Source organism: Hyposmocoma kahamanoa, unplaced genomic scaffold (assembly GCF_003589595.1).
Source record: "Hyposmocoma kahamanoa isolate Upper Pololo Valley unplaced genomic scaffold, ASM358959v1 86, whole genome shotgun sequence".
NCBI classification, from domain to species: Eukaryota; Metazoa; Arthropoda; class Insecta; order Lepidoptera; family Cosmopterigidae; genus Hyposmocoma; species Hyposmocoma kahamanoa.
This window is the reverse complement of record NW_020654289.1, coordinates 11605942-11628339: the sequence shown is the minus strand read 5'-3', so window position 1 is coordinate 11628339 and position 22398 is coordinate 11605942. Positions and strand designations below refer to the sequence as shown.

General features: G+C 35.7%; 1 protein-coding gene across 1 annotated transcript in view; it reads left to right on the top strand.

The window, feature by feature from the left end:
- LOC113234945 (RNA polymerase II elongation factor Ell) overlaps nt 1-22398 on the top strand; it is a 55196-nt gene that overhangs the window by 5297 nt on the left and 27501 nt on the right. Inside the window, exon 2 of the mRNA XM_026470465.1 lies at nt 10753-10800. Within this exon, the coding sequence (XP_026326250.1) occupies nt 10753-10800 (48 nt within the window). The remainder of the gene's footprint in view (nt 1-10752; nt 10801-22398) is intronic.

The window sequence follows — 22398 nt, the reverse complement described above, 5'->3', positions numbered from 1 at the left end:
TGCCAACTGTCCTCATTTTGCCATTTTTGTAGTATCCTTTGATAACCATTTCCGGTTGTCAAAGGGAAGTACATCAAATGTCAAAACCAATGTTTGGCCAAATGTTTTAGTGAATTATTCGCATGAAATGTAATGAAATGGATAAAAGTATTGACAGTGCGAACAATTAAGTATTGATAAAAATGCGTCACTGCAGCATTAAGGGGTGCGGCAGTAGAAAAAGTGGAAATCAACCGAATGTTACATTACACATTATGTGTTATTTTTCTGCCTATGCTATACAATAGCCCAAATATCGCATATAATTAAACTCATTTAAGTAGTATATTCATAAGTCTTGCCGAATTTTGCTTTGGTTACTTTAGATTGCCTTTTTGGTAGTATACTTTGATGATTGTGGATAACGAATATTTTGAGATGGTGTTGTTCTTGTAAGCAGACATAATACATATTACCCATATACTGTTATTAAATAAATTAACTATGAGGTTTTTATTATTTCAATATTTTTATTTTTAAAGTTTACCTACAAATGAAAAAAAAAAGAAAGAATGGTTGGAAATTATGGAACTGCCGAACATAAACATTGGATCATATACCATCTTCGTTTGTTCGCTCCATTTTGAAGAGTCAAATTTTAATAAAACTTTGAATGTAACTAGATTACATGATAATGCAATTCCATTGTTACATTTATTGGTAAATAACTTTATATTTAATTTTGATTAAAATGGCTCATTACTTGCCTAGTAATAATAGCCTAGTATTAATCATACTTTGATTACAGTAAACTATACAAATTTGCAAACAAAAGAAACAGTTTCAACATTCAAGCCATACATTTGCATGTCGATATTGACTTATCTATGATTATGGTACAACACTAAATTCGCCATATGTGTGATACAATTTTGGTTTAGGTAGGTACGTTTATTCCGTAGTTAGGGCAGCCTTTGCTTTATATTTTCCGTTTTCTAATTCCGTATTTACAGAGAATCGTGATAAGGAGATTGCAAATTTTAAATATTGGTAAATGCCCCATGGGGAAACAATCTAGTCTAGACAATAAAGACTTATCGGTTGTATGTCAAATCGGTCCTATTTCTAAGTAGATTCGGCGCGTGCTATGCCGTTCGGGGTCCGGTTTCGCAAACTCAAGTACATTAGGTAAGCGAATCGGGCGCGCAGCCGCAATGACAATGTTGCGGCGCACTGCTTGCCCGGTGAAAGTACATGGGTGGCTGGTAACTAAAAACTGTATAAAATTTAAGTCTTATTACTATTTTGGACACAGGACTAGAATATTTTGTTTTTAAATTAATCTTAGATTCAGTAAATCCGTATCTTCTCTGCTTGTATAATGTTGCCATTATGTTTTTTGAACAAGAAAAACGTTAGAATTGCTATCTCCAAACATATCATTATATGCAATGAACATTACACAAACAAAAAAAACACAAATAGCTGTAATTGACCCTAACTTAAGTAAGGGTATACCCAGAATATGCTCCCACACTTTGAGAATATTTTATTACTATTTCTCTAGTAAATTTTATAAGATTTTTATAACCAATGTAAAGGATTAATTCAAGGGATTATTCTTAATTTGCTTAAACTACACACAAATGCAAAGATACCTATATACTTACCTCTCTCACCTATATTTAACATAAACCCATAGGTAATAATGTTTTGTAACATTTCACCGATTCCCCTTTTACACCTTTTGATATTACAGAGAACCTTCATTATGTATTGTATTCTTCTTATTGCAATGATAATAAATGTTTACATTATTATTTATATTATTTATATTTTTTTTACATAGTATTATCTACATGATATAAAAATAATTACAAACCGCGATTGTTATTTTTCTGCATAAGAAAATTGATGATAATTAAATTATCGACGAAATTTAGTCTTAACACATTTGAAATTATTTCCTTATTGATACAATTTGTTCATAGGCTTATAACTGATATGTCATTCTATATGACAATGAATCCTTGATAACATAACTAATAAACCGTGTGGTAAATAAGTTAAGGGACATTAAATCTCTATTAGATGCAAACAAAGATTTTTAAAAGTGACATTATGGTTGTTATGTGTTATTTGCAGCAAACTGAACTAACATTCCCTCTAAATATTTCAATACACATACATATTGTACATTATAGCAAAATTATTAATACAGTATTATAAATAAAAGAGAGTCAGTCAATTTTACTAGACCTGCCGAGATTCTCAACTTTACATAAGATTATTGCGACAACTGGTTACAATAATGCTTGTTATCCTGTTGAAAAAAAAAAACGGAATGCCGCTTTAATTGCAAATATCATGGCTAGGATTGTTAAGAGCACCCATACACATAATCTAGTACATAAGAAAAGTGGTCCAAAATTCAACATTTCGGGACAATTATGTGTTTGAGAGACATTTGATTTGGATAGTTATCATTGTCTTACTTAAATTGTTTTAAAAGTCACCCTAAATTTCAGTTCAGTATTTGAAAGTCACGATTTATTATTTAATAAATTTGTTCACTTTATACTTATATTTATATTTTGAAAGTCATTCTTAATTTCCATTAGTTATAATAAGTCACGATTTAATATTTAATCAACCATATGAATGCAGAACGTGCATTCAACCCGTGGCCTCAACTAGGTGATCGAGACCTTTATCGACCACGCACTTTTTAGGGATCACATGCAACCTGACAAAGCTCGTTCTGCTGATCCAAAGCATACATTCCGTAGCGTCAGGTTGTAAACCAATGATCTTGAATATAATATAATAATGGCCCTGATTAACACGGCTGGAGGTGTATTGTGCTTAATTTACGGATGCTCTGGCACTGGGCAAAAATAGCATCAGTTCTCATGCTGGCCATAGGTCTAAGGATTTCCATAAACATCATGTTCAATCTCAAACTAAGAGACTGCATTCCGCCATAAAACGAATGAAATTCTTCTGCACCTCCTTAACCAATGCTACCCCTTTATGACCACACAATATGTAGTAACTTCTAAGTTCTTTGATACTGTTGACCTTACGAAGTAACATACATGATATATGTATGTATGACGACCTCGGTGGCCTAGCGATGTACACTGGGCACTGAATGCGGAGGTCCCGGGTTCGATTTCCGGTAGGATCAATTAAGGAAAAGAACTTTTCTAAATTGGTTCTAGTTTGGTTGTTCTGGGAAGTGCCCCAGAGCGGATTCCATTGCTTTGCTACTCATAGTCCAGGGAATTCCCTAGTTTGAGACCAGACAATTGGTGTGTATTATGTTGGTATTGAATCACGATAATATGTTGATTGCCGTCCATAACGATGAAAGGCTGCATAAACCTTGAATGTAGCCCCCTAATAATAAGTTTCACTCTGGTTAATTCTGTTACTGCAAGTTTTATTTAGATAGTGGATAGATCTAGCGATTTTGCTCCAATCTATCTACTATTTTGAATTACTAGTAGTACTTTTAATTACTATTTTAACCCAATCATAATGAAATGAAATATGTTTTTTTTATTACCATACCGATTATGTATTATCATCCATTCATGTCTTATTTATAATTATTAATTCCATTTGGTTTAAATCCCATCAGCACCTTCTATTGGATGTTTTTTTAAAAGAGTGTTTATGTCCTCAATTTTGCTATGGTTATTCAGTTTCTATTATTTTCAATAGTAATTGGGTTGCACTTAGCAGCACAAAGTGTCAATACTGTCGTTTACTTTTTGCGCTGCCATTTTAGAACTTTACACTGACGAAAGTTATGCAATTTCCAACAAAGAATTTTAGAATTGTAGCCCACCGTACTAACAATTTCTTACACTACTTTAAAGCCGCATGATTAGGCAAAGCTACAGTAGAACACTAGTAACCGGTTCTCTGTAATTTGGAAATCAAGTACCAGGGCACTTATCGTGCGAAATCATTATAAAGTATGCTTCTAGGTCTAAATTAATGGAGTGTATGGGCATTACTCGTGACCTTTACTTTTCTAGCCTGCAGCGTTGTTTTTCAACAAAGACATTTGGTACTGTAAAATGTGTGCCTTTTGTATGCTAATAAAATTATACTTGATATTATTTCCTTTCGATTCTGTATTTTATTGTATTGGCACATAATTACTTTATTATTTTTAATAGTTCGCGTTACTGTTCAAAAAATTCAGTATCAGCATATCAAATATCAGAGAGCAATGAATTTTCGCACAATGCAAATTGTTTCTAATTTTTAAAGCTTTAAATTCAAAATTGCTCGAGTACAATGTACCTTATGTTGTCAACGACATTTACATGTAAATTGCGGTAAGTAATAATATCTCTTAACACTTTTGTTAACGGTACCAAGTACTTATCGATTGGCTTAAGGTGGTATGTCACAGTCCATTTCTCACGTTAAATGTTTTTGTCCGTTCATGCCCTAACATCAGATTAGTTTTTGGGTGCGTACAGATCTGGCGAATGGTTAGTTTGTAGTATAAACAATCTTAGGTTTCATTTCCAAAAAAAAATAAGTTTCTTTATCATAACATTTTTTTAACCATTCCAATTAACTGGCCTGGAACTAAAATATTCCATATACTATGAGTACCAGAGCAACGAAATTAACTTCGAGGCACTACCCAGGACATCTAGACCAGTACCAATTCAGGAAAGTTCCTCTCCCAAATTGGTCCTACTGATAATTAAATCCGGGACATTTTCATTTAGCGCCCACAATTCTAACTGCTCTTGGAACATGACCTCTAAAACATTAACATTTTTTGTAGCAATAGAGCTCCTTGTGAATGAGTTCGTCCAGGGAAGTATTGCTACCTTACATAACCAAGGGCTGACCCTTCAGTAATAGTTCTAGTACAGAAATAGTTCTGCCGGCAAACAGTATTGTGAGGATTACTGCATTTCGGTTTTGAAGGAACTTGTCAACTTATTTCTCATGGTGACGCAGTGACGGTGCCTCTCATATCTTCGTGATTTAAAGCATTTAGTGGCGCTGCAACTGTCATGGACAGGCGTGTCGCTTTTTCTTTTTTTTTATAATAGCAAGTGACGGGACGAATAAGTCGTGTGTTTGCCTGGTGGTAAGCTACATCCCTGGCCAAAACAGTTGCAGTGCGCTTACTACCAGGCGCACGACTTCTTTGTCTCGTCACTTGTTATCATAAAAAAAACCTTGAACAAATATTTTACAACTAAAATAATTCAATTATACGAACCAAACAACTTTCGCAAATAATCTCTATTAATGTGTAATTTTGTATAAGAAAACAAATCTTTGCCTATATTTCAAATCATGAGCAATAAATCGCCTAATATTCCCTAATACTAAAACTAATATTCCCTTGTAAAATAAATCTGAGTAAAGCAAAGTAACTCAAACAATTACATTGCCAACTTTGCCAAAACCTTTTCTTAATTGATTCCTAATGAGTTTTAGCGAGAAGTGCGGTCGAAAAGACTCGATGATAATTAGAACTTTCCTTTTATCTGTAATTAGCCAAATGTTCCTTAATTAATGTTGTTAAAGTTGATTTTTTACTTTATGCACGATCTTGATTATACTCGTATATTTATCCTTTAACCGTAATAATGTACATCTGTGTATTAGTAATTTGTATTATTGTATTTATTACTCACTATAGCCAGAGTTTTAAAAACATTTGTATTTTTGTCTTATTGACCTGTATTTATTTACTTTGTTATTAAATACAACCTCTGCATTGTAATGTTCATTATCCGATTGAAAATGACGAATGAGTACGATTTCAGTTTATAATACAAGACGATTAGTAATTTTTAACCGACATCAAAAAGGGAGGTTCTCAATTCGGATGTATTTTTTTTGTGTGTATGTTACGCGATTACTTCGGCATTTGTGAACCGATTTTGATGATTCTTTTTTTGTTGGAAATATTGTACCCTTTAAATGGCGAAGAAAATATTCTACCTCTAAAGGTGGCAAACTAAGTGATGAATCCGGTTTTGCACACTTTCCGGTAACCGATTTCAATAAAACTTGGCAAATAAATGTAATTCCACTAACTAAAAATTATTATATGTTTGACATAATAGTAATAATAACGCACACATTCAACATAGCCCCGCACTAGGGAAATCCTGTGTCGCGGGTACCATGGACACACACAAATTACACCCAAACTCACGAGAGAAATAAATGTAGGTCATACAAATATTTCTCCCGGCCCGGGAATCGAACCTGAGACCTCTGCGTGGCAGTCCGGCATGGTAACCGTTCGGCCACCGAGGCAGTTAATTTAGAGACAGTTACCCTTTTACAAATGTAAAGAATCTGACATACCCACCTTGTGTTACACGTGGGCTTGTGCGAAGATAATAAATAATATGTACCTGGCAAAGCAGATGTGAAATTTCTATAAAAAAAAGTCAACTCCAATAGTGCCAACGTAAACAATTTATTTTGTAACATTAGGAAGCTCAAAGCTTTGCACGCACCTGATAATGTTTCCCTAGTCCATGCACGTGTTTAACTGCGATGTGTATCTTTTGTGACTGCGCTCAGATTTAGTTAGCCATGCGATTATAAACTCAATGTTTTTATTATACAAACTATGTTCCCGTAAAGTCCCCGATCAGCGTCAGGTCTGGTTTTTTTATAGAGCGTGCCACCTGGCCTTTTTTCCTGGCCATAGAATCCATTGAAAGGAATGAATCACTTTTGTTACAACGGCGAATGAGTGGCCGCTTACAAAGTTATAGGCTTAGCAAAAATGCTCGATTGAATGATTCAATGTCGCGTTCGGTTTCAGTATAATAATTTGTAATTAGATTTTGTATGATATTACTTAAGTTTCAATCTAATCGTGGATTAATTACGTAATGAGTACCTACTTAAAAATGTTTATTTGCAAATTACATGATCGTTCAAGCTGTGTCACATAAAAAATATATTGCACGTTAACTGTGTCACGATAAATTAAAAATAAGAATTGTGACGGATTTCCGCAGCAATCTCTATATGAAGTTGCGTTCTGAATATGTTCAAAGTTTGTAGAATCAAACGAAAACTAGCATTACCTCCTGAAATAGTTAAATTTATCGCTACGGTTTTTAAACGCGATTGTACGTTAATGAGATTTATATAAGTGGTCTATTAAAATTGATCTTTACTTGACGGAGTCTGAAACTATTTGACGTTGCATGACGGCAAACACGCGCGAGAGGGTCCCGAGGTCGACGCTCCCTTCGCCCCCAAGCTGGCACCTGGTTGTCCTTCCTCCCTTCTTGCGAACAGATGTTTAGCTCTCCCAAAGAATCCCTCCGCCCCTTGATTCTATTTTTACAAATGGTTTTAGATACACAATGATCCCGTGTATAAAGAATTAATTAGTCTCAAACCTGACCCTATAGCTTGCTTGCAATGGGCCATAAAGTGTTTTTGAGTTCCTAATTGACTGTAACGTCATAAGGGCAGTGATTAATTATTGATTGTAAATTATAAAGCTTTAATTTTAGTAAAATACATTACCTACAAATTTGCTACTTCAAGTCTGAAATAGTTACCAAAACCAGTTTGTAAAATGTCAGCTCAACCTGCTACAAACACTAGCTTCGCTTTATGTAATGAATCTGAATTATAAAACGATTTTAATTGTATGTACGGCATTAACGATGGAAAAACGCTATATCCTTGTACGATGTAAAACGGTAGTAAAATGGAGAAATGGACCCACGAATCATGATGTGGTGTTTTTACGAAGGCTGCTATCGTTTACGACCGAAAGGAATGCCGCCCTAGAGAAATGAAGGACGCACAGAAAGAGACAGACTGCAGGAAATGGGTAGGGACGCCGACCTGTAGAGATTTAACGGGTCTCTACAGCCACTTAATAAGGTATTGGGATACTTAGTTGACAATAAAGACAAAGTTTAAGTCAAGTACTCCCTATTTACTAATAAAGGCCATCTCTGTTAATGAGTCCAGTGGCAGCTGTGCAAAATTATATGCTATCGCACTTTATTTCCTTTATTAGGTACAGTATTGTTCTGAACGCCGAAGTTACATCTATCGTCTAACGCCGAGGAAGTAACTTCCAGCTTAATAATTTTAAGTATCCAGTTCCCATTAGAAATTTACCTATATACAATAAGTTGCATGTTTTAAGTAAGAGCGTTTTGATTCTACGATAATACGTACAAAATATAGTGAAATCCATCTGTGGTATCTGGCACAAAATCGCATTGTTTACTTTTAACGTCAATGCTTCAGGTAGGCGTGGACTTACTAAACAGGTCAAATAAAAGATTTATTTTCACAAGAATTTCTCAATGACGCCAAAACCTTTCAGGCTGTTTTTGTGCAATGTATTTATTACATTTTGCTAATTGTCAACCGTATTGACGAAAATTGAGAACTTATACTTCGCGTTTTATTTTAACAGATGATAGGTTTACCGCCAAATGGCAAATGTGCAGGCTATCAGACATGGCGCTGTTCTTAAAAGTATGTGTGTCGTCGGGCCCAGTCGGGTGGTCAAAATTTTCGTGCAACGGTTCTGGGCCCCGCCTCGCGATTTGACGCTTTCTTATCTCGTCAAACCACTCGCGTACTTACATTTACTTACCTCCGTATGATTTAGTCTCTGCTTTACTACTTTCCAATATCCGATAACATGTTGTTTGCTTCTCTTTTTGTCTCTATAAGTTTATATTAGAATTCCATTGACTTTAGACGGAAAATATGTAATTAATGCTTCATTGTTTTATTGATGCATACCACTACTATTCAATTTGTTTATAGTTGGTTTCATTTCATTAAATTAGCTGCTTCGCATTCATGTGCTGTTTTTTTATCTATTCGCACAGTTTATCAATTAAATTGTCCATTTTCTCTTCTGTCTGAAAACATGAGTTTGTAAAAGCTTTTTTGCCACGCTAAAGGTCGTCGGCATATTCCGTTAAGGCCATTTTGTGCAGACATTTTATTGCCACACTCTGTACTACGTACCAATTCACAGCAAGGCCGCTATTATACATAATTTTTTAAAGACGAATATAATGCCACTAATAATGTATTTATTCCTTTCGCTAGATAACTAATCAGCCGTGTAGTCACCTGTACATAAACCCAAACTCCGATTATATGCACACTTGTCAAGATAAAATTTATTATAGGCTTAACAAACAAAAAAAATTATCCTAAATTACATTATTTACCCGCAATCTACCAGTCAAGTCATTACAATCTCCGCAATAATTTTTTTTATATGGCATACTTAGGAAAACTAAAATAATGTGCCCTCTCTGAGAGCATTGCCAACCTGGAGCGATAACACATGCTTTTATTGTGTTCTTATTTATAAGGTTATATAACAACGTCTTAACGCAGTAATATACTTTGGAAACCTTAAATTCATTTATGCAGTTTACTTTTTTGGATCAAGTTTTAATTTTTAATCCGATACGACCTTGCCCGTTCAAACTGGTTTTGTTTAGTATTGTATTAGTAAACACATATCAAAGTCAATCAAAGCTAAATATATTTACAAGTTTGTTTAAAAAAGATCTCACTAAATAAACTAAATGCTCCATAACAGCATCTTAAAACTAAATGTCAGTATCAAGGTGAATTTATGTATGGACACATGCTCATATCCAGATGTTTGTTTAATAGCCGAGTGTACAAATGTTAGAGGACAATTAACATATCTAGATCGTGGAATTATAATAATAAATCGCTTTTAAAATGTCACATTGAAAGTTTGCAATAACATTTGCAATCACCATTCTTCCACAAAATTGCCAATTTAATGCTCACGTTACGTCTGACTTCCGACCGTGCGAGCCCTTTAAGAGTCACGGCCATGGACGCCACCAGTTCCGGGTCACCCCCCTCTTCGTCTAGACAGCAATGCAACGCAAATTTCACATTGAGCTCGCTAGTTAAGTAAGTAAAGCAATTTTTAAGTTTACATCATCAGCTCTGCTGCCCAGCCTAGTTATGTTTCTCGCGTTCGACCATCGTGGTTGCACAACGGCGACTTGCCGACACTTGCTTATTGTGGCCAACCAGACTCGTTGCCCAACTAGTTTTGCTTCTTGTCCTCTAATTGCGCCTTTTGATTAGGTTATGCCAAGTAATTATGTGGAAATTTAAACACTTTCTTGGAACCGAGTTAAAAATGTCCGCCTTATTTGCCATTAAATAATTTAGTGAGGGTACGAACCATAGGGAAGTCTGTGACGTAAAATCGACTGTTTAATTTACACTGATGCACTGAAGTGTGACGAAAGAGAGATTTGTGTAGATTATTACGTACAATCACACTACATAATAACAAAAGGTTATACACGATATTTGACCTGTATTTATCAAGTCATTACGTCCTTTTGTTTCTACAGGCGTTAACTACGAAGCTTGTGTTAAATTCGATACTTGTTTGAATTGGCTACACTTGTGCAATAAAGGATGATGAATTGTATATTGACGTACTTGGCTATGGTCATTCCTGCTGATTGTATAATGTGTCTGTTTTGCTCTTTCGTTGCATTATCCTTTAATATTTGCCTTGTGAGCCCCTTATGTGACATCATTGTGTTTTCCAGCGGTTACCAGTAACCGTTTATAGTAATAACTAAGTTGTAGATTTCTATTGGTTAATACCGTCTCGCGCATTGACATTGACTTATATAATTCATAATACGTGCCTAAACACCCAAGCTAATCTTCATCTTTTTGTTTCAGGACAAATTGGCAAAACCTACGATACAGTTCCTACCCGGAAATGAAGGGGTGAGTATATCTGGGTTTAATATGACTCCGTTTCTTTTATTACTTCAATAGTTTTTCCGTGTAATTAATTAAACAGTGTTTTAAATAATACTGTTCTATGACGCTTTTAAAAGATTTTAATTAGTAAGTGAGCAGTACCTCGAAAGTTGCTTCACAACTTCACAATCAGCTGTCAATTGCATTTTGTAGGCCTCTGTAACATAATCTACTCTTTTTCCTTTTAGATTTCTCAAGATTGATGATATAATAATGAACTCTAATGCACGTACTTATCCGTACAGTTTACATAATACCATGACCTTATCACTTCGGACATTACAAGTAATGGTTGAGAAATGAACTTTATTGATGGCGTATTAATTCGAAATTTATAGCTTATTATTTTATACTTGATTAATTAATTTATTCTCAGTTGTAGATTAATGAATGCAAAATTACTAAAAGTGATAAAATTGCTTTTTAATTAAAGATAGACTACGTATCACAACAAATTAAAATAAAAACAGTTTAAAATTGTACGTAACTACTAATAGTAAAGATATTCAAAGCCTGAAATGATAAATTAACGAAGACCAAGCGATAATACTTATAATATAGGGTCCATTAAGTAATTATTCTCTGAGGTCATAGATACAATTTTGGTTATTAAATTTAGGGAAACGTAACTAAAGATATGGCAAAAACATCTCACACACATACATATATTATGTAGTTCTGCCTTCCGAGTAATAGTTTAACTTTTTTAACCTTACGCATTTATTATTTACATATCACCTTGACGATATAGCCGTACGAGATTTCGCTCAAATTCTCTCAATAGACTTATAATTATTTTATTATTTATAATATACTGAGTTGTCATATATATTCATATACATATTAGCGTCATTATTTGAATTAGAAAAGTAAACAGACTAATTCCCAAGTCGAATCACAATCAGAGCGAATAATTTGAAACGTCAATTTTATGGTCGAAGCCTCTGTCTTGGTCAACGCGTCAGAGTAAAGCTTTACAATTGAAATTTTTGGCTTTGTAATGGAATAGAAATAATTTACTCAATTTACAACCTTATAACGTTGCAGTTACAAAATAAAAGACTTCAAATTTTCTTAAATGTTTTGCAATAGTAATCATGGAACTGTTTATTAAAAGTTACGATGAAACATTGAGGGTAAAGGAGATACTCTTATACTCTTCCTAATCGACCAGGACTCGTCAGGAACCGAAGTCTGATGGCTGGTCGGGACCCAAGCCTTGATGCGCCTCAAGTGCCTCAAGCCTCGAGCGTACCAGTTAACGCTAGCAGCACTCGGTACGCTTGCGAAATTACATGTTGACCCACTTAGTCAATTTCATTTTACTTGCTTGTCGTTGGCATTCGTTTATATACTTTTACCCTCTATACCATTTCGAAAAGCGGCTGTCGAGCGCCCTGCACCCAGAGGTACGAACATCGAGTACACCTTCACGCGCTCGTGACGGCCTTGCCATTTAGGCCTACTGCACACTCGTTCTGAGGCTTCGTAACTGACAGACGATGTCATTCTTTTTGATGGCTTATTCGATTTAAAGAAGTCCCAGCTGCGTTACTGCACCATTTTTAAAGAAATAAATGGTAATGTCCTTTCCACGATAAACCAATCCCTAGCGCTTTTGTTTATCTTCGTAATGATTCGTTACGCCTTCCTATACGATCAGTCAAACCGTATTCGAACGGGGCAAAAATGAAGCAAATGCAATTTTGTTTACAAGGTGATAATCCCCGGTGGATCCCAGCGCCGACGATGACCGGCGCCGCCGACCGGTTTGGTTGTTGCCACCGCTCGCTCGCTCCACGCCTCGCTTGCCGGTTTGACGTGATGTCTCCTCTTATTGCTCGTAGCGAGTCACCCATATCGTATTGTATAAACGACCGCGCAAACCTTACAGTCCATTATTTAATTGATTTAGTTTCAGTGATTCTATTTTTATTCGTTCTTTTAATCAAAATTAAAGTCATGTAAATCAGTCGTTAAATTGTAGCAATATTTCAACCTTGGCATTGTGTTGTTTAATAGTTTTTAAGAAGTCTTCGAAGATGAACGTTATTCCCAGAACCGTTTGGCGTTTTATAATTCTTCGAATATCAGCTATCAGTGTGTTAAGTCAGAGGAGAGCTGGCACATATCCAACTTGCACATAATAACCACAATTCAATGAGTCGCGGACCAGAATAGTAAATAAGATAGAGTGGTGTAAAAATAGCTGCCGTTCCAGTCGCTAGCAAGCATGCGAATGCACCTCTCAGGTGCGTCGACCGGTGCGGTGTCCCCCTTCGCGCCACTTGTGTACGTGTACGTCCCTCGATACTTTTATTGTCAAACGATTCTGTCGCCCGAGTCGCTTTTCATTTTTACACCCCGATTTAACAATTTCCTGTAACTTCTTTTTCTGTTTCATTTGTATCGATAACGAAGACAGGTACAAAGTTGCTGACAGTGCTCTTGGACACGGCTAATGTCCTGAAGACAATGAACTTCGATTCCAGTTTATTGATCCTTATTGTTTCTCCTTATTGGGAATCAGCATTTTAGAATTTTAGCAGTCCTTTCTATCTAATGTGAAAAATCTGTCCTCTATCGATTATTATGAAAATTGTATTAACTTATTTCATAACAGGCGGATTACTTTGGCCTTGAAGTTACCACCAGCAGCAAAAATATTGTACAATTGAAGATACCGGTCGACTATCGCAAAATATATTCGTATCAATTGTTATCGTGCAATCGGAGGACTCTGAATGTAATATAGGTAGACAAGTCTATGTACAATGAACTCGATGTTCTTTATTATAAAGTTTAATGTTCATCACGTTGTATGTTGTATTCGATTTGAGTCAATCGGGTCGTTGGCCTCCTGTTGGCTGATTCTCCTTAAAATGAAAATCGTTCATTCAGTATTATCTTGGTTTGTTTATACCAACTATGAGAACAAGTGTCATTACTGAAATTACAAAAATTAAACCCAATTAATAAAATCCCGTATGTTTTCATCATTATTATTATTGTTAGAAATTTACCAAAACCATTTAGAATTTTGCACTGCGGAGCTATTTATTAATCAGTAATATAAAAACTATGAGAACATAAAAACGTGAAAAATATCTTAGCAAAACAAATTATTAAAAAAACAAGAAAAATATTTGAGCCCAGGGGCTATTTACCAGAGATGAGAAGTACTGCAGAATACTAATCAACACTTAAGCTATATGGAAGTGTAAATTCTATAATTGGGATATTTCAAGTGACGTCCTTCATAGGGTTTATAAAAATGTAGTAAATGAACAAAATTATAAATATTTACAATTAAATTTTTGTTTATATAGCGATACATTACGTCATATTTACCGGAGACGGCTGTTTTTCCCCGTTTGGAGGGAATCACCCCGACAAGCTTTTATCAAGGGTTTACTGAATGTCAACGTCATCCTGAAAAAGGATTTAGTTATTGAAATTCGTTGCCTTACTTCACTTCCTAATCTCGTCGTACTTTATGTATAGATTTACGAAACCAATATGTAAACAAAAATAAATCATAATGAATGAAATAACTATTAAGGTTCCATTTTGTGCATTTTTTTTTGCACGAAATGGTTTTGTCTGTCTTCAGGCGTTTACTATTGAATTTTAATAATTTTAATTTATGCCTCTGCGTATTTTTCAACAACAAATAATTAGAAAAAATTTTGCTATAATAAATAAATATAAATAAATAAATAAATAACGCACACACTCAACATAGCCCCGCACTAGGGAAACCCTGTGTCGCGGGTGCCATGGACACACACATAGACAACCACAAATTACACCCAAACTCACGAGAGAAATAAATGTAAGCTATACAAACATTTCTCCCGGCCCGGGAATCGAACCTGGGACCTCTGCGTGGCAGTCCGGCATGGAAACCGTTCGGCCACGGAGGCAGTTAAAACTAGTGTAAGTAAACAGAGTTATCGAAATAGGCCAAGTTTTCTGCAATGGACATTGTATAGTGTGGAACAAAGGTGCGCTATGCTGACGAGAACCCCTTTATCAGATCATAATGGGCGACGCCACGTGATCAAACAATAGTGTTTACACTCGCCACAAGGACAACCTGTTGTACCTAACGTACTTACGTCCAGCACACAAAGATCTCGAATACTCGCCTATTGTTTTAACATCATGTCTCGATAAACTTGGCCGACTCTTAAAGCCAGTCTTGTCCGAAAATTGCACTAAATTGCTGAAATTGTTATTACCTAGATGTTTTTGCGTTCTCCGGGCGGACGTTATAATATTAGGTTTCACATGGCTCACTTTGTTTCAACGTTACGTTTCTTGAGATGATTTAAGTCTTTCTTTTTCCTATTGTGCTTCCTGCATTAGTTGAATTACCGTCGTAATATGGCTTGGTACAATGTTTACATTATCCAGGTAATGCATAATTTTCTTCATAATTACAAAGCGTTCACGACAATTTCCCATATTACAACTTTTATAGAATAGTGCAAGACACAACATTTTTTATTCCATAACGCACAAGTTGAAGAAATTATACTTCACAATAAATTAGAATTACAAAGAACTTAAAACCTAGCAAAATCTATGTACTATACCATATATATATATATGGTTTAGTATATATAGTTAAATTATATTTACATACTTCCGCAGTTCACCAAAACAACAGAACAATTCATAAGGAGCTGCGAGCAAACTACTAATTACAAAATAAACATCATAAATTTTGGTTTCCGAGTGTCACTTTCTTATTAACTTCCATTTTGAATTCATTAACACCGACCGAGACGCAACTGTCATTTATTTATCATTGTCGTAGCACCTGTGTCTTGCATTTTTTTTTGCTTTGAAGTTGATAGTATTGCAATGCATTCATTTTGGAGACGAGCGAGATGGAACATAGCCGTCTTTCATTAGAGTGACAAAGAATAATTAGTTTTATGGACGTAGGAAGCCCATATGGATCCGGGTTACGTTCCTGGAGAAATTTTTCATGTGCTTTGTACAGAACAAGTGAACTCTTAAATGCTGTATTGCATATTAGTTCTTTATGCCTAGATTTACTTATTTCATACCCAAACAGATGGGATTCGTGTTATATGGACCCTTCGCCATTGGTGCATGTTGACGTCAATGGTGACGTCATTGACATTGACGTCAATATCTGTAATATCGGTTGTTCATTCACCACTCGTCATACGCTGTTTTGCTTTAAAGCTATTGAAAATCCCAGTGGACATGTGGAGGTCAATTGTCATTTGCGAACGCAGTGTTGTTAACTAAGAAATGTTACAGAAAATAATGCATGAATATAAATATAGTTGGAATGGAACTATTTTTTCGTATCTAAATCGCATATATATTTGTTTTTTACCAACAAACCAACCTTTCGTTTTCTTTATAGGTGTGTCTAGCAGTTATACAAACCACCCTATTCTGAACTACAGGAAAAAAATGTTAATTGACTTCTAATTTAAGAAAATACTTTTTTTATAACTTTAATTGACAGGACGAACAAGTCGTGCGCCTGATGGTAAGCTACACGCCTGTCCATAACAGTTACAGTGCCAGAGCTTTAAATTGTTAAACATAAGTTGACAAGTCCAATGTGCCTGTAATTTCACCAGCACCCTTACTCTTCAAAACCGGAAAACAGTAACGCTGACATTACTGCTTGGCGGCAGAAATAGGTAGGGTGGCAGTACTACCCTGGATGAACTCTTTCACAAGGAGTTCTACCGCTACTAAAATATTTTAATTTACAAAAGTTATTATTATTAAATTATTCTATTTTTCTCTCTTAAATCAAATTTACGAATTAAAAGTATAGAGAATTTAGAGATAGATTTAGATCCTAAGTAATAGTTTCATTTTCAATGTGGAGCAAACGCGAAAAATCAGTGAATTCTATTTATACATACCGCACTGTTAATACAATAGTGTATTAAGTTAAAAAAGCATTTTTTCGGAATCTATGAAAAGCTAATTACTCACTTCCCGTGAAGGATTATTGAAATGTATGTATAGGTTAAAGTTTATTGCAGACATCCTGAAGAATTTCTTACTTGCAAAATATATTTAAAAATGAAACGGAAAAATAATTTCATATTTCTGAGTAAGGACTGCTTTGGCCAGAAGTTGCTAGTATATATTAATGTAGTTGAATACATTTCTTTTAATTGTTTTTTACAATATTCCAATTACGGTTTTATTGACCTGTAAAGAATCAAATTTTACTTTCAGAAATGATAAAATCTTGGATTTCACATTTTTTAAGTTACAACACTTATTCTGATACTAATAGTAGTGCGATATATACATGGAAAATCCCGGAGATACCATCAATCGACGATGAAAAATCATCACGATCTATCACACGAACCGGAACAAATCTTAAAGAGCCGTGTCTAAGGCCGATGGCTAGCCTGACGTCGTCGATACTACATAATAGTTGAACATTCATATAATATGTCCCTTGAAGGTAATAAGAATCATAAAAATCTTTATTCTTCCAAAAATAAGTTAACTTTGATTCTTAACGTTATTGCGACAATGTTTTCTCACGGTCCTGCACCAAATATAAACTTGTATCGCGTTTTTTGTGTCACACAGTTTGTTCATGTAATTAGTAAATTAAGGTTCATAAAGACAAGAAAGAATGTCATTAAATTATTGTTACAATTACAATATTAAGTATGTGCGTTATTTATAAGATAAACAATTCTTAATTTTTTTTAAATCAGCTGCTTGTGTAAGTTTTCGGGAAAGATTCTGTATTATTTTGAGGGTATGTTTATGTATGTGGAAGTGGGATAGGATATAAATGATTAGTGTAGTAGCATGAAGGATTATAGTAATTTTATTTTCTCTTTGCGGTACATGAGCTAGGACTCAATAAGGTCCTCCTTGACACTATATCCTGGGAGATTTATCGACAGAGTTGTAGTAGCAGTAGAGCTCCCTGTGAAAGAGTTCGTCCAAGGAAGTACTGCCACCTTATCTATTTCTGCCGCCAAGCATTACTGCATTCCGGTCTTGAAGAGTAAGGGTGCTGGTGAAATTACAGACACATGGGAATTGTCAACTTATGTCTCAGAGTGACAGGCGCAGTGGCAGTGTCCCTCAGATCTTTGACATTTAAAGCTCTGAGTGGCACTGCAACTGGTATAGACCGACGTGTTGCTTACCACCAGGCGCACGATTTGTTCGTCCCTTCACTTGACAGCATAAAAAAAAGATGCGTCATATATACAACGAACGTTCTGTATTTACAAGTACACCGTTTAAATTTACGGCTTAGGACATTATTCTAATCATTCTAAAATTCTAAAAATATGACTTTAATTAATATGTTCATAAAGATACGTAAAACATTGCTACGTTGTAGATACAAAAATGACAGATAACAACGAATGGTAATAAGACGTCATCCGAAGTCAACATAAGCAAAGGATGTTTTTGAGGGCAACTTATACGTAGTGGCTTTTCGAGACTTTAAGATAATATATTCTTAAATTACTATATGAATATTATATCACATGTTGAAACTAAGACCGGAAAACGGACTTGTATTTTTCTGGAAATTTATATTTTTAAAACCGAGATTTTCATTTTGTGGCTGTATTGGTTTCAACTTGAGGATGTCTTAAAGTGAAGAGTACCCTTAACCGACGAGCGTGTGTGTGTCAGGATCGTAGCAAGGGGAAGGCTGTTGTCTCTGTCAACCCCGATTTAAAAGGGCGTGAGTATATGTATGTATTGGTTCCAACGTGCGATGAACATATAAAATGAAACTGTAATTCGTTATTATTATATCGGTATCTTAACCAATTCCGAGGATAGATGGTTCTTAGCAAAACAATCTTTAGTGTGTAGCTTGTATGGCTCTATCAAGTTTATTGACGTCACAAACAAGTAATGCTGTTTATTTCACACGCCTGATTTCTGAATTTCTGTAAATATTTAGTTTTTAAACGAATTTCAGTTCTATTTTCACATAATGTGCTCTAATTTATGATTTTTAACACTAATGAAAAACATTTCATTTTCGATACTTGTCAAATACTTCAAAATAACTTGAACAACTTGTGATACGCTCCCAATTTAAGCACATGCCACTGCAGTGCACGCGAGTGGAATTAAGTTGAATACGGTTTAAAACCATCTCGACGATTGCAAGAGACTGAGTGAGATAGTAACACTTGTAAGGACACCTTGTATCGTTGTTTACCAAGTTTTTCCTCTGGCGTAGGGTGTTGGGTGCGCCTCGGCGGAACGACGCTGATTTCCTCGTGGTAATTGCTGAAGTATGCGGACGGCAGTGTCGTCTTATTGGGGCTGCGCGCCGTACGTGCGCGCTATTCACTTTCACTTCGCCGCGCGTGCGCCGGCTACTGGACCCAAGTGGACGACGGATGGACGATAGTAGCACTTGCTACTACGCCATTTTCCTGTAATGACTGATTATCATTAGGCACTTGGAAAGACTTAAGACTTGGAAATCTAACGAGTTACCTACGTTTCTTGTATTTATCATCTTCAAAGCATCTATAAAAATGTTTAGCGTGTCGTATGTATGCACAAGAGCAAATTCAAATTTATTTGCATATCCAAAAATTATGAAATCTCACATATTTGCGCGACGCTTCCGTCTCTGTGGAATTATTATTCAAATGATGTAGGAGGTTGTGCATGGATGTCCACAAATATGTATTCTGTCTGCGGCAGACGGTGACACGACACCTCTTGCTTAATACTCTGTTGCACGGTCAGTGTTAACGGATTTAGCTATTATTTAATTTATCGTCTCTGAGCATTACATTCATGTGACACCAACGACTATACTAAGACTATACCTATGAACTAAAGACATTGAATTTGATTCTACACCAGGGTGTTATTTCGGCAATACTCGATGGGGCCACGTTACTGATAAAAATAATAGATACAAGAGATCATTATCGATTTCCATTCGCAAGCTTTCACTTTCTGACTTTTTACTCTAACGCTGTCGTTAAATATCATCAAAAGATTTAGGCCCATTTTGGCTTGCATTTAAAATAAAATTCGTAGAGGCGATTTGGTCAAACGACCTTTGCGCAAGAGTCAGTCGAGCATTAAGGACACTAGTGACCGTTACAACAGAAGCATTCAATCGCTGCTTCTTTTGATAAAGACTTTCAACCGTCTAATGAATTCAGCTGGTTAGCGCAGTGGTTTTGACGCAATTGATTCAATACGCCCAAATGATATTAGAGTAGCCTCTTCGTTTTTCTTTAAAATAGGCTAATGAAAACTATTGATAATAATGAAAACCTTATTCAATGTTACCAGCAAAGAATAAATATTTCGTAACTACTCAGAATGAGAACATATAATCGCAATAAATATCAATGAACAACCAAACTGTTTGCTTTCTTCGGTCTCTTTTTAAAATTTAATGGTCTTTCCTATAAACGTTCTATTCCAGACACATTTCAATGGAGTTTATCGAACATTGTTATGTAGACGACTTGAGTAGCTTATAGTACGTTGTGGTCAAGCCGGTATCCCACGCGTTATTCGCATGCCGAACAAGTTTAATCTCTATAGCGTCGTGTAATATGATGTTTTTCCATTAAATAAGGGAAAGTTGTCGTGTGCCTTCGACCGCCGCGTGTTCGTCGTACAGCTAATGCTGCTTTCGAATAAGGAAATGCACTTAAAAAATATGGTTTTATCATTATTTGTTTATGACGAGTCCCTTTAGGTATATTGCCCAAAATTTTCAGCGTCCGTAACATCTGTTACAAAAGCAATTAGTTTTGCTATGCCAAATATGGTTTACAGATCGTAAGCGCACACTAAACGTAAGTGCTAAGTTTGTAACTGCATTGGTTTTGCTTCTCGCTCGACCATTACATTCTTATTAACACGTTATTGTATCATCAGATTCTGATCGTCAAAAATTGGGTTGAACCATACCCATTATTAACATAATGAAATAATTTAGTATTCGTTCAAAATGCCAACGAAAATTGCTGCTACCGCATTTTTAATAAAACTAATAATTCTGTTGTTTTAATAACTCAAGCTGTTATAGAAAATCATCTACTTGCTTTTTGTAAAAAAAAGCCTAATGGTTTGACCTACCTACCGCCTCTCAAGCAGAGGCCGTGGGCTCGAATCTCAGGGTCGTATTCTAGAACTCTATTCAATGCTCAAGTCAGGATTGCACTGGAAATACGACCCTAATGGCAGGGACTTGAGTATGATTTCGAGTGCTTTAAACCATACTCATATCCTGACTTGAGCATTGAGTAGAGTTCTAGAATACGGCCCTCAGACTCGCACCTCTGCGTTTCGGAATTTATTTGCGAAATTTAATTTGAAATTTACTAAGAGCTTTTCAAATCTGCACATCGAAGAAGGTTCACAACCCTCGGAACACGTGTGAAGTCCCCAACCCGCATCAGGCCAGTGCGAACGTGGCGGGCTATGCCTAAACCCTTGCCTGAGAGAAGATCTGTCCACAGCACTAGGTTGATGTTGTTGTTATTTTTTTTATAATATTCAAACCAACAATCCGATGGGCCACCTGATGGGCAAACGGGTACCGCTGCCTTGTCTGTGATTACGCTGGCTCTACTTACCCTGAAATCCGGAGCACATCAGTAGTGCTAGAGAATTTGGTGGTATCACCGTACCTACCTAGGCGAGTTCATAGAGAACCCTACCACCCGCTTTTTATTTATTTTTTTAAGATTATTTTTAATTAATACTATTTGATTCCATCGGCAGGCAGTGTTGTCTAGCTGGCTACATGGAAGAACCAACAATGTAAAGAGAGACTCACGATCCTTGCCTTCCTTCGCCTCATAAATCGTAACTTACTGTCGCCGCGGGACACGGTGGCTATTTGCGTGAAATAGTTTATAATTAAATACTATTTAGATGTAATTAATTATTAGTTTAAAATACCCAAACATTTGTCCTTAAACGTACTTCACTCGTTTCCTAAGTCATCTAGCGATTGCCTAAAGACAATTGGACTCTAAATGAGATCACCAAATGCAGTGATGCGCGCAATGTGACATTGTTCCCAAGTGCTATATCTGTGACCGAACAATTTGTTTTTATTACTACATAAAGTCTCCGCGATAAAAACGTAACATATTACAAAAGTCAAGGATCCACTTTACAAACTGTCTAACCGGATTCGCTTTTTTATATGGCCTTGATTCTGATTCCCTTATATCATTTGAAACATGTCAATGCAAATTTTATTATTATTATTTTCTTCTTTCTCAGTCTGCTAACTTTATTATTATTATAGAATAGTTAGCCTTATATAGTCCCACTGCAAGGCACAGGCCTTCTCTCATAGTGAGCGGACTTGGGCTGTAGTTCCGTCAATATATTGCTCTTCAGTAGGGTTAAACGATAGGGCGCGACTAGCGCGAGAGCGACATAAAGTGCGAGATACTGCTATTCTCGCATAAAGATGTCGCGCTTTATGTAGATCACACGCTAGCCCTACAGATGTGTATATGTCACCTCACGAAGTTTTCCTTACCG